General features: G+C 36.4%; 1 protein-coding gene across 1 annotated transcript in view; it reads left to right on the top strand.

The window, feature by feature from the left end:
* UBXN11 (UBX domain protein 11) overlaps nt 1-14,012 on the top strand; it is a 1,449,120-nt gene that overhangs the window by 750,335 nt on the left and 684,773 nt on the right. The window contains exon 6 of the mRNA XM_044083944.1: nt 5,854-5,933. Coding sequence (XP_043939879.1) covers nt 5,854-5,933 — 80 coding nt within the window. The remainder of the gene's footprint in view (nt 1-5,853; nt 5,934-14,012) is intronic.

Below are 14,012 nucleotides of genomic sequence, written 5' to 3'. Positions count from 1 at the left end.
GAGACCTGTGTTTTAACTACATCTAGTAAATAATGATGTAAAAATACACCTAATTTAGTCAAAAAATATTGGCATGCTGACACTATAGGTCTTCCAGAGGGATTATGACAGTCCTTGTGTATTTTTGGTAGACAATAAAAAAGACACCATTTCATATCTTTCTGTACTAAATTTCTTATGTTTGTCATCTTTTGTGAAATATCCCAATCTATTTCCTTTGGATAATAGCTCTTCATAATTACAAATGGATTTTTTATATTCTTCAATATTAGCTATCCTGTATGTATTAATATCCTGTAAGTGGTCATAACACATATTTAAATATTGACTATTGTTTAACATGACCAGCTTATTACTTTTATCAGCTGGTTTGAAAATAATCTTTTTTATTTTTAACATTTGTAAAGCTTTCCATTCAGATTTTGTTAAATTGTATTTTATCTAATCCTTAGTTTTTAAAAATTGTTGAAAAGCATTTTCAATAGCAACATTTACCATAATAGAAAATTGCTGCACACCCCCATGAGTAAAGAGGGGAATAAACTTGGGTTTAAAAGGCACCATACTAGTATTCAGCTGACAATATGGATTCAATTCACCATAACTTTCTAATTCTGACAAACAAGAATGAAAACTTGTATCAGTATCACATGAAGTTTCAAAAACAGTTTCTAAACAATTTTTACTTGTATCTTTTTGGAAAAAGTTCCATAGATGTAATTTTCTCACAAGGCAGAAAACATCTTTCTTAATTAAATAAAGTCTACAAAAGACAGTGGGCACACATTCCAATAAACAGCAGCTTCCTGGTCAATTAAATTGTAACCAAATAAGTTGACCACATAATTAACATTACTATACAAGTCTTTAAATCAGTTCTTTAAATTTCTTGTGCCTTTGTTGCTGCTGTTGTTGTGGGGCTGGATACTGCTGATAGGAACTGTCTCTGTATGACTCATACATATTTATTGCCCATTTTTTGTTGTTTTCATTATTTCCTTCCCTCCAAAAATTACATTGCATGTAACCCGTTTTTTTGCTGCTGGTAACCCAGGATAATCTGCATGGTCGCTGTTCCAATCTTTAGATTCCTACGTATATTCGGAAAGCGACATTGCACCTTCTTGATGGTTGATCTGCTGTCCTGGAACTTGAAAATGGACGTCTTGCAACGTACATTCTTACTGGCTCTCCTCATTTATAATCTTCTAAGTCTCTATAAAGTCTTTTTCTTTTTAACAGCTTGAAACTGTTTTTCTAATTCAGCGAGTTTAATATTGATGTCACTTAGAAAAGTATCTAGGTTCTCCAGTTCGATCCTCGGCTGGGGTGCCTTCTGTGCTGAGTCTACATGCCCTCCCTGTGGTCGTGGGTTTCCTCCAGGTGCTCCGGTTTCCTCCCACATCCCAAAGACATGCTGTAGATGGATTGGATACTCTAAACTGGCCCTAGGTGTAAGAGTGTGTGTGTGTGTGTGTGTGTGTGTGTGTGTGTGTGTGTGTGTGTGTGTGTGTGTGTGTGTGTGTGTGTGTGTGTGTGTGTGTGTGTGTGTGTGTGTGTGCGTGTGCCTTCCGTGGAAGGTTGGGGGCTGGGCTGGCAACTCGACACTGTAAAACTCCACTGCCAATTATTAGCGGACAGGTGATCTGCTGTGGCAACCCCTAACCAGAAAAAAGCTGAAAGAAGAAGTGCTGGCTGAAATATCAGCTGCTAACTGGCCACATACCGTTGAAATCTCTGTTTTGAGTTTACACTGCTTGAGTAGATCTCTTTCTACTAAAATGGATAGCCACTCAGTGGAACATTTTTGAGTTATCATTATCCACCTCTTCTGAAATGTAACATCTTCCTCATCACTCATATCGAACGGGGTGGTAGGACTTTTAAAGGCTCTCAAGCTTTGAGGTGTTACATCTAACTCAAGATAATGATGCAGGCTGTTAAATGTTAAAATGTACTGACAGTTCTTTATGCGTAAGTCTCACTAGTTTCTCATACATTTGCTGCATCTCTGTTGTTAAATTACCTGCAATACTTTGTCCAAGTTATTAAGAAAATCCTTCTATGTTGCTGAACTTATAAGTAAGGGTTTGGCATCTAGGTCCAGTGAAGTCATCTTCATCAGACCATTCATAGAGTATAATGCCCCTCTGGTATGTACTGATGATACATGCAACAACTAGAATGTCTACAAAGTTTCCCTACAAAATTAATTGAGGGAGTAAACACACTGTCCTATGCCGATCACCTCAATGGTCTGTCTCAGTACTCAGTGTCATATAGACTACTGCAAGGCAACCTGTGCCTGGTGTACAAGGCATCTTTTACCCTGCTTTGATGAACCCTTTATACGTCCATGAGACAAACCAGCATTACAACTACTAGATCCTTAGACCTACATTCTGATAGTGACATAAATATGACATGTTGGCAAGACAGCTGTTTACCTCAGAGAATTCCCATTCTTTGTAATAAGCTCTCCATCAATTTGAAGCAAAGTCCCTCCCTAAAACTATTTAAGAGTAACTTGAACCACTGGACGGGAAATCAGAAATTCACCCCTGGTCTGGTGCCTGTGTCTGTGTCAGACAAAAGCAGCTAGTAAATCATGTCAGGACCAAGAAAATCACCCTGTATATAAATGTCTGAAACATAAAGCTTATGGGTCATATTTGGGTTGCACAGTTAGGCTTGTAAAGGCCATAGTGGTCGTTAGCTAGTTACTATATGCCTGTGAACCTATAAAGGTTGGAGTCTAGAATTATTCTAGGAGCAGTAATTTGGTCCTCTTGTGCATAACTTTACAAAGCACTATAAACTAGATTCCTTCACCAGGTCTAGGACAGGCTTTGCTAGGACCATTCTCCAGGGGCTCCTGGACCCTTCTCCTTCCATATTCCAGTTCTTTTAAGCTTTAGTAATCTACCCATATAGCTTAGGCTACTGCAGCAGTGATCATAATGATGAGCATAGTCCAGTTGTTTAAGTAAACTTATCATAACAGTAGATATTGGAATGATCATTGCTGCAGTAGCCACTCCCCCTCTTCATCCCCATTGTTTTTGTGTGCTTTATGTCAGGGTGTGAACATGTGTTTTTTTTTTTCCTAGCAATGCTCTTTCAGGGCTTAGCCTCCCTGTCTTAGTTGGCATGAAAACTCTGAAGGGTTTGCTCCCAAACCTGTCTTTTAGTTAGCTCAGCTTGAGCTGACTATAGGTTTGGAAACATGGAAGGTGCCCTCAAGCTTTGGAGGCTGGCCGTATCTTATATCTTATGCAGCATAATCCATATTGCTCTGGCTACTGCAGCAGTGATCATTCAAACATTACGATAGGTTTACTTACACAACTGTACTTTCCCTTTTCCAGCTGTAGGCAGGCTTTGGTTAGGGCCATTCGCAAGAGCTCATGGACCCTCATTCTTCCTTCTGCCAGTCATTATAAGTAATGGTAGTTTACCCATATAGCTAAGGCTACTGCAGCAGTGATTAAATGCTGAACATAGCAAAAGTGGTACTGATGCAGTAGCACGTCCTCCCTCCATCCACCTTATTTTTGTATAATTGTTGATGCCAGTGTAAGAGCTTTGATTTTTACATGCCCTGTATTGACCTCTTTCAGGACTCTTACCTCACTATTTCAGCTGACATGAAAGCGTAGAAGGGCTTGGCCCAAACTGTTGATCATGAGCACATGGAAGGTACTCTTAGGCTCTGAAAGCTGGCCATCAGTTATATGCTGTGCAGGATATAACCCATAATATGGTTAATGGTGGGAAGTTGGTGTAATGGTTAAGGTGTTTACCTTATAGACCCGAGGTGCAGGGTTTGATTCTCACATGGGGTAATTGGCTAGGCATAAAATGGCTCACAAGGGTAGTTAGTCTCATACTAATCTATGAACCTATGAACCTAAGACTAGTGCAGCAGTAATCATTTGAACACATACTTCTCAACTGTCGAGATTTTTGTCTCATATTTTGTTCATAAAATTTGTGGTTTTCGGCAAATCATCAAGGACTGAAATCACTGAATAATGACAGACACTTGAGTTTCAGACTTTGTATCCTTCAGAAAATGCAACACAAAACCTGTTATTCTAACACCTTTCCAAATTAATAAGAGCAACATTTAAATTCTGCCTCTATTTTTGGGCCTCTGTCCCCCCTCCCATTATTTTTATCTTTGTCCAGATTTTTTATGTTGAGGCTGAGAGGTATATTTGAACATTATTTTATGGTAACTTTAATTAAATAGCTGTACTTCCCCACAACTAATCGTTCTGTTGTTTATTTTAATGTAATATTCTCACTTTGCAGTAACCATATATTTTATTTTGTTCTCAATACATTTCAAGTGTTGCTTTACTGTTAGATTCAGGTCATGGCCGAAAAAGGTACTTAGACCAGTCTGCCTACTTAGTTAAAAAAAAAAAAAAAAAAAAAAACAAAGACGTCACCACAACTCTAAAGAATCTCCCTGGTGAACAAAACCCTGTTTAAGTAAAATATTATAGCTTCACTTGTTCTAGAGCTAGTTTGTTTCACCTTGTAGAAATTGCTTTTGTTCTGTTCTGCATACTTAGTCCTAAACGTCTGGCTCTTAATTCACTGCTGTGCCCTTTGATGCATCCTCTGTTTCTGTTCAATTTCTTGAGTTTTGCCTACCTTGAACTATTTCACACATCTATCTAAATATCCACCTGCACTCATTCCATTATAGCAGAAAAACCCATACTGTTTAGGGTCCAGATAGCTAGAATGACATTCCGGGCTTCTGTCAGGCCATAATTATTCTTACTTCATATGTAATGCATGGAACATGGTGATTACACCCCAGTATTTGGAAAAAGACAAATTAGTTAAGCGCTACTATAGCACGAGACCTTATCTTAACAAATGTTAATCACCCCTTGCTTCACTTGTTAAGGCTGAATGTCGCAGTAGGCAGTCAAATCTGCCACTGCTGACCAGCAAAGACAATGAAAGAATACAAAAAAAAATTTTTTTCTGCCTGCTGTCTTTACCAGTAACATGTTCCTGACTTCCTGTTGTAACCTCAGATGTAAGTTATTTAGTGACATTAGTCATCAGAAATTTGTCCGAAAACCAAAGGTTTTATGAGGAACAGACCAAATATGAGGCAAAAGTCTGGACATTCTATGTAAATCTGGAAAGTTGAGAGGCATGGCAAGGTAAGTGTAAACACAAGAGACTGTGTTACACTATCTGACAATGTTCGTTAAGCGCTTTATCTATGAAAGCTGGCACAACACTTAACACTTTTTTCTCACTGTAACTATTAGTATATGGTGCAGATAAATCTTGATGTACTACAAAGAATTATGATCAGGGTCTCTGATCATCACCTTTAATTATGTGTTCTCAACGTGGATGCCAGCAGGCTGTTGAGTTGAATTTCTTGGCATCCATGTCTCAAACAGGCAACCCAGTCATAATCCTCTGAGTTATGTGACTTGCTGTTAAGTTTTATACAACGTCTTATTGCTCTAGGATGCTAAGGCTATTTTTCCTCTCTTATTGTGCTTAATTAATTCTGGTGATGTTTCATTTTCTTTTTGTAAGCCTTGCTGTATTTTATGAATCATTCTTTTCTATCTAGTTACTATTTGCTGATGGCTCATCTTGTGATTGTCTGGTTACTGGTTAAGTAATTTGAATAGATATTTTCATTTCATTCTCAAAATTTATCCTGAGCTCACTGCTGCAAAGGCCCTAGGTCTTTCAGAGCTCAACCCATGAATGTTATCTACCAAAGAAACAAAATAGAACATAATTAGATTAAAAATTTTACCATTAGTTTCTTAATAATGCCTTGTAGTTCTAATTTTACAGAAATGCACTTCAAGCCTAGCAGAGAAGAAGAATTAGAGAAAAAGTGTCGTCATCTACAAAATCAAGTATGGGAAATGGAGGTAAGGCACATAATGAAAGTGGATGCTTGATTTTCAACATTTACATAAAGAAACCGTTAATGTATCCACAGAATATAAGAATGTTTTTGACAAATGAACTTGGGGTCCTACGAAGTCTATATTTCATAGAAATAAAATTTCAGTGTGACTTGTTCCTCTTCATAATAAATACCTGCCACTTTGTGAAAGTTGCTTAGTGCTGGGTATTGCCTGACAATACACTGCTGCCTCAGTTATGTTTAAAACACATTGGTTCTTTCTCCAGTAACTGCTGCATATTAAGTGTAGTTCTCACAATGTTTTTAAACACCTTTATTAAAATATTATTTAAGACATAGGCACAGATACATTATTCTGCATGTATTATTCCCACAAATCCCATTTATTTCTGTGTAATTTGCTCCTTCCCTTTCCTAAAGATCCATCTTCCAGTTCTTGTATCTCTTTTACAATATTCAGTGCTTCAAATACAGTTGATTTAGACTTTGATTTCCATTTTCTAGTAACTGCTTTTTTTGGCAGCCAACATAGTTAAACTTAATAATGGCATACTATGTCCAGGCAATTCAGATTCTGTGTTCTAGCTCAAAAGAATAATTTTCTATTTGTTCCCCAAACATTTCTAACAGAGTACTTTGTAGTGAATTTTTAAAATCAGCTAACTCATTACACTCCCAAAAAATATGTTCCCAGTTACCTCTTTCTTTCCCATCACACCTGTTTGCCTGAGAAAAAATTCTTTGAAGTCTGCTTGGGGTATAAAAATACTTATGTAAACACTTCCGAGCAAAAATCCTAAACCTTCTGGACTCTGTTGCATACTTGGCAGCCATGCATATGTCCTCTCATTGTTTTCTTGTAAATTGCTTTTCTAGTCTGTCTTTCAAATCTTTTCTTATGTCCTGTGATTGATTCTTATAGTTATCATGCATTATTTTATATGGCCTACTAATGATCCCTTTTTTAACAGAGGCATCTGTTCTAGATTTAAATAAAATCCAGAACAGGTTTTTCACTTAAAATTCTCCTATCCCTTTATCTTTGCCTGAGATCAAGCCCTGGTAGGGAAGGCAGGCTCTAGCTTGCAATCCAAATGTCCTCTTGGCCTCATCCCACACTGTTACCTTTCCTGCTTGAGTTAATTGCTCACAGTATCTTGGTTCCTTTGCCAGATTTCTCCAGTAAATTCCAGCCTCCTCTTGCCTGTTTTCTGTATCCCTACTTGCAGTCATCCCTAATGACAAAATCTCATTTCTCCATTCTCATATTGGCTTAGTTCTTAGAATACTTTCTGCTACTTTATGAGTATAATATAATATTATGGTCGGAAGTGTTTGTGTAAGTATTTTTTACACCTCAAGTAGACTTCACAAAAATTTTCTTCAGCAAAACAGCAAATCTCCTCCCATTTCTTGTAAATTGCTTTTCCAGATCTTTTACCTCCTGTGATTGTGATTATGTGTGGTTGTTATTATTCTCCTTAAGGATCTACATCCAAAATCCACTCTTTCTCTATTGAACTTCTGCCTATCATCATCATCATCCCTTTCCAGTTTGAACTTTAATTTTCTGCCTGTGTTATGTACATGAGTCTTAACTGTGTAGTTCCAAAATATCCATTCAAATCAGGTAAACCTAAACCACATAATTCTATTGGAAGGATCAGCTTATTCCACTTAACTCTTGCCTTCTTTCCCTCCCAGATAAATTCCATCAATTCTTTATTGTTATTGTCTACAACTTCTCCTTGGGTTGATAAAATTGTTTTTTACAGTTCCAGTTGCCTTCCCGTATACAGCGTGGTGCTTTTTACATTTGTTTGCTGCCCATATGGAGAATTCAGTTAACGACTCTACGTTTATAGAGAACATGGAACTCAACGTTTCTGGTTCAATATTCAACACACAATCGGAAATTGTGAAAGTACATGAAGAGATGGCCACTATGAAGGGTGAACTTACTAGGCTAATAGAACTGCTTAGTCAGAAGGAGCCACTAGAGGGAGCCAGAATATGTGACAAACAACCAACATGCACCTCGGAAGTCATAGAGACATTTCAAATGTCGTCTCCACGCTCCAGTGCAGGGAGTCATGGTGGGACACAGACGGTAACAAGCGGCGTTCCATCTGGAGCTGGCAACAAGTATAGAGGCGAGGTGATGGGATACAACGCATATGGTAACAACATGCACGGTAACAACAACAACGAAGTGGTTCACCCAGTTGGCCAGACTGTTTCACGTGTAGGCAACAAATCAAAAGGTACTGTTCCTTTTAAGACTTTGTCTAACCACCACGGAAAAGTTATTTCTAACCACTCTGGGGATTACCAGGGTGAAGTTATTGATGATTTTGTGCAAACAAAGTGTTTGAAAGACATTATGGACAGAAGATTTGAGTTTCATGATTCCTTTTCTGTTAACTTTAATATCGAAGATGGTTACAGACAGGGTGATGTTTATTTAAACGAACCTAGTCTTAAAGATATGATTTTTATTTTTGAATAAAACTTTTTAAATACAAATGTTTACAAATTGACAACAACTATTTAAATTGTTGTATTAACCATAAGATAGTCCCACAGGGACTGAGGATGTACAAATACCCTTTCGGTATTGAATATTCTGATTCAGTTACACAGGATTTTCACAGTTATTTTGACGAATGTGGGTTGGGGTTGATTTCTAAGCTTGTTAAAAGTAACGAGAATGTGTTAGCGCAATTAACTGGGGAGATTAATAGATTGAATGGTGACATTCTAAAAGATTTGTTGTTTAAAGAATATGAACAGTTATACAATAAGATTTTACATAGAACAGATGTCAGGATTCAAAAAATTTATTTAAGAAAACAAAGAAATTTATAAGAGATAAACAACAATACCGTATGGGAAAAACATATCCAGGCCCCTACCATTGGGCCAAACAGCAAAAACAAGAAAAAACAAAAAATCATTATAATCACTATGGTAATAAATTTTATGCTGTTGAGCAAGGAATTCACACAGATGAGAGAAATAATGGATATGGTGATAAGACCAATAGGGGCCTTGATGAACTAGACTCATTTTCTGTAGTGCAGGAGGATTTTTTACCCAGGAGATCAGAACGCCTGGCCGACAAAGCCAGACACCCCCCAAACCCGGACCATTTGACAGGTCAACATGGGATCAATACTGGATGGAAGAAAACAGTGATGAGGGATAGATAGAAATAGTTAGACATAGTGACGGGATAGTCACGGAATACAAAGGGTTTAAAATTTTTAACTACACTACATGTACTTTGGAAAAACAACACTTTGAATTGTTTTTGAAGGGTTTCAAATTTGTAAAATCCAATTCTGGGGATATAGCTAATTCTTTGGGAGATTTAAAGTTATACCTTCGGAAGCTAAATTTGAAAATGATGTGTGAAAAGGATGTTGAAAAGAACAACACTGAAAACAGAGGTCTTTATAGGTCTAGCACTTTCAACCTACCCCTCCACCCAGTTCTTATGATGTTTGATAAAATAGCCACTGAAGAAATTTATGAAGCCTATAACAACAACAGAAATTTAAGGGGGAACAACAACCTTAGTTATGCTGAAGTAAAATTACTTCATGATTTACAAAGGCAGGGTGATTTTCGCATCATGAAGCCAGACAAAGGAGGGGGGTAGTACTTTTTGGCAACGAAGAATACAAGAACACGTTAACTAACATCCTATTGGACACGGATACTTATTCTTCCACGTCCATTAATGAAATTCACATCGCTTACAATAGAATTGACTCCCTTTTAGAAGAGTATTTAATAGAAGAGAGAATTGACTACAAAACACACCAGTATTTGAGACAACTTCACCCTACGATTCCTAATTTTTTCAGAGTACCCAAAATACACAAATCTATCATAGAACCTCCATTCAGGCCTATAGTGTTGGCCAGGAATTCAAAAACACACCTTTTAGCAGTCTTTATAGATCATCATACGAAAGAAATAGTAGTCAACACCCCACATCACATTCGAGAATCATGGGATTATTTAAGCAAACTTACCCATGAAGTATGGGCAGAAAACTATTGTTTCATTACCATAGACATCAAAGGTTTATTTACAAGTATACCACGTGATGTGGGTCATGAACATTTCAGTGACTGTGTTTACAAACGTTCTTCCTTGTCTAAAGACAGCATTCAGATTATCCTAGAACTTATGGAATTGGTGTTGGACAACAACTACATAGGTTTTCAGGGAGAATATTACCAACAAAGAAATGGGGTAGCAATGGGGGCAGCTTGTGCCCCCGTCTATGCAAACCTAGTTTTGTTAGAATGGGAGAACAGATTTGTGTTTAATAGTGCCTTCCAGAATTGCATTAAATTGTACCTTAGATTTTTGGACGATATTTTTGTTATTTGGGAGGGTAATCTACACACTATAGAGACCTTTATGGAGTATTTAAATAAGAGTACTGATTTTTTATCTTTTACACACACAACTAGTACGGTAAGTGTAAATTATTTAGACATCACTATTGCTAAGACTTCAAAAGGATATAAATCTAATATATATCGAAAGGACACTTGGTGCAACAGTTTTCTGCATTACAGTAGTTTTCATCCATGGGTCCAGAAAAAAAGTATTATTAAGGGCCAAGCTGTTAGAATAGCAAGAATGACTTCAGATTTTAAAGATTTAAGGGGAGAGTTTATTTTCCTGGGTAAAAAATTTATTGAAAGGGGTTACCCCAAAGATTTAGTTGGAGATGTATTGGATGAGGTATACAGAGGTTGGGGTACGAAATATACAGCACTTTTGGGGCAACCTTTAAGCGCAGTCAAAAAACAAAATAAGGAAGAAACAAACCACTTTCAGGGAGCATGTGTTTCAGAATATAATACTTTCACGGAACTCTTCACCCAAATAATTAAAACTAATTGGAGTCTGTTGAAGGCAAGCAGAGAATTGTATGAGACAGTAGGCAATCACCCCACATTCATTTTTAAGACAGGAATGAATTTTAAAAGACTGTTTGAAAAAATGGAAAAACAGGACAAAATTAAAAAAGCGACCAGTATCTGTGGTAGCTGTAATTTTTGCCCATACATATATAGAGAGGACAGTATTGTTTTAAACAATGGATTAAACAGCATGATAAAATTTTGTAAGGGTAATTGTAACAGTAAGATGCTTTGCATTCTATATAGGGAAAACTGAAAGAGTATTTAAAGAAAGAATAAGGGAACATTTATATGACATCAAAAAAGGCAAAGATACTAACGCATTATTTAAACACTCAGTTTCATGTCAGTCCTTCAAAGGTTATAAGTTTGCCATTTTAGATATGGTTAAATGTAACAACAGAGGTGGAGACTTAAAAAACGTATTATTAAACATGGAACTAAAATGGCAACTGAGATTAAGGGCTACTATTTTTCCCGGTTTAAATGAATATGTGAGCATAAAGCCTGTATTAGCAGCTAAATTTATGAAGGTATGAATTTATTTGTTATATCAGCGTTTACTTTTTAGAAATTGGAAGAGTAAAGGACATTACCAACTGTTAGTACAAGTATTTTTTTTTTTTTTTATAGTTTTTTACATTTTGGTCACATAGATTTATATAAAAAACCTGTATTGTAACAACTGTATAGGAAGAAAATGGACCCTGGGTCTTTAAAGATTTAATTTAGACTTCATTTAGACTTTATTGGTAATTATTATGATTGTTATAAATAACAAGGGCAGCACAAGTGTATTTTATCTGAAGAAGTCTTGTAAGGAGATGAAAGCGCTCATCTTTGTGGATTTTACTGTGGATTAAAGCTTCTACGTTTTTTACTGGTGGCCTGGACTGGTTTTTATTTTTTATTGAAGTGGTTTTCATGACATTATCCTTTTGTTTCTTTCACCTTGTTGATAAAATTTATGCCTGGCCCATATACAAGACTAAAGGGACTAAAAACATTTTCATTGCTTGTATCTTACTATCCATAGCCATAAATAACAGTTTCTAGTTTCTCAATGTTTCTATTATCTTTTGTTTAAGTTTCTTAAATCTTTTTAATCCATACTCCTAAATACTTCATATTATCATGTCCCAATAAATATGGGTATTGCTGAACCAAATCATGTGTGGGTACATAAGTTTTGGCTATAGGCTTTATTTTTCTGCATTAAGTTTATATCCCAAAAAGAGCTGGAACTGTCTCAAAATGTTCCACAAAACTGAGATGGCCTTTTCTGGATTTATCAGATACAAAATAATGTCATCTCCAAATAAAGCCAAATTTTCTTGATTGCCATACCAATTATATAGGGTCTATATTAAATCAGCAAATGTTTAAAAAGCAAATACCGATTTATCGACCCCATGTAAGTGAAAGCTTACAATCCCAAACACTCGGAACAGCAATTTTTTCCCAGGGAACAAAAATCACTGTTCCACAAAAGAAATTAAAAATAAAAATAAAAACTTCAAAACATTACATAAAGTGGGGGGGGGGTAAACCCCCAATGTGGGGGGCTATGCCCCCACACTCCCCCTACTTAAATATATCAATTCCGAGATCGCAGTACAGTGACGAAAATGGCAAAGTAATGGAGGCAGACAAGCGATTTATTTCCCAAGGAAAGAAATTGCGTATATGCCATTTCACTATTTTGCTTATTTTGTGCTTTCAAGTTCGATCAAGACGCATTCAAAGGATTGCATCTTCGATTATATAATAGGAACCCATATACATCATTTTGGCTATAACCTTTATTTTGTCTGCATTAAGTTTATATCCTGAAAAGACTTGGAACTGTCTCAAAATGTTCTACAACACTGAGATGTCATTTTCTGGATTTATCAGGTACAAAATAATATCATCTGCAAATAAAACCAACTTTTCTTGATTACCATACCAATTATTTCCTTGTATTTCTTTGCCTATAGCTGTAAATATAAAGAAAATAACAAAGGAGAAAGAGGACACCCCTGCCTGGTTTCTCTGTTCAGACACAGCTTATCTGAGAGGAATCCTCCCCTTTAATTCTTGCCTCTGATCCTTCATATATCCTTCTAATTAACCTTATTATTGTATCAGGGAATGCAAATGCTTCCAATTCCCTACTCATAAAATCCCAGCGTACTGTGTTGAATACTTTCTCTTCATCAAGACCCACCAACAACAGCTGTATTTTCTTACATTCTGCCTCCCTCTAGGTCATGATTGTTTTATTAATGTTGTCAGATGTTTGCTTCCCCTCCTCAAAACCATATAGATCCATGGCAACACCTGTGCCATTTTTTAGCTAGTACAGAGATAAACACTTTATAATCACGTTTTGAAATTGAAATGGATCTATATGATGCTGAGCCTAAAGGGTCTGTAACACAGCCACCACAGCTTTCTCCCAAGATGTTGGTGCTTCTTCCCCTTTTAAAATACTGTTAAAACGTCTTCTAGATCTTTATCACTTTCTTCCACCCCAAATCTCCACACTTCTACAGGAATACAGTCTGTTCCTGGAGACTTCCCTACACTACATGACAGTTTTTTGAATTTATATTTCCAGTTTTTGTCTTCCATGCAAACACTAATGTTTGTCAGGTTGATCCTTTATACAGTTGTTTCTTCTCATCTCCATTTGAACCTATGTTACATTTCTCAAGACTTTTTGCTTTAATGAAAACCCTAAAAAAAAGAAAAACTTAATGCATTTTCAAAATGCGCCATCCCCTATTAATTTCGAACAAACGTACAAAACTATCTGCATTTTTAACAACTGAAGTTTAATCCTCCAAATAGGAACTGCTGCCCCAAATCAACAGCTAGGCATAACCTAATCTGAAATAAAGGTTGACCATGCTAAAGGACATGTTAGAGCTTGTGTTCCCACTTCCAATTGCTGTCTTCTCTTTTATCTCTATCCCCTTCCCAGATAACGAAAACAGCTTGTATACTTTCAGAAAACAACTTTTAGACTTCAGAAAAAAGTGCACTTGCTACCTTTAAATAAAACTAAATTATGTACTGCTCTTTTACATACATAAAAATATTAAGGTTGCTGGGAGGCTACTATTTCTTATTCACTTCCCATGTTG

Source organism: Protopterus annectens, chromosome 1.part1 (assembly GCF_019279795.1).
Source record: "Protopterus annectens isolate FY-2018-M chromosome 1.part1, PAN1.0, whole genome shotgun sequence".
Lineage (NCBI taxonomy): Eukaryota > Metazoa > Chordata > Ceratodontiformes > Protopteridae > Protopterus > Protopterus annectens.
The sequence above is the reverse complement of the archived record's forward strand: the minus strand, read 5'-3'. Positions and strand labels throughout refer to the sequence as shown.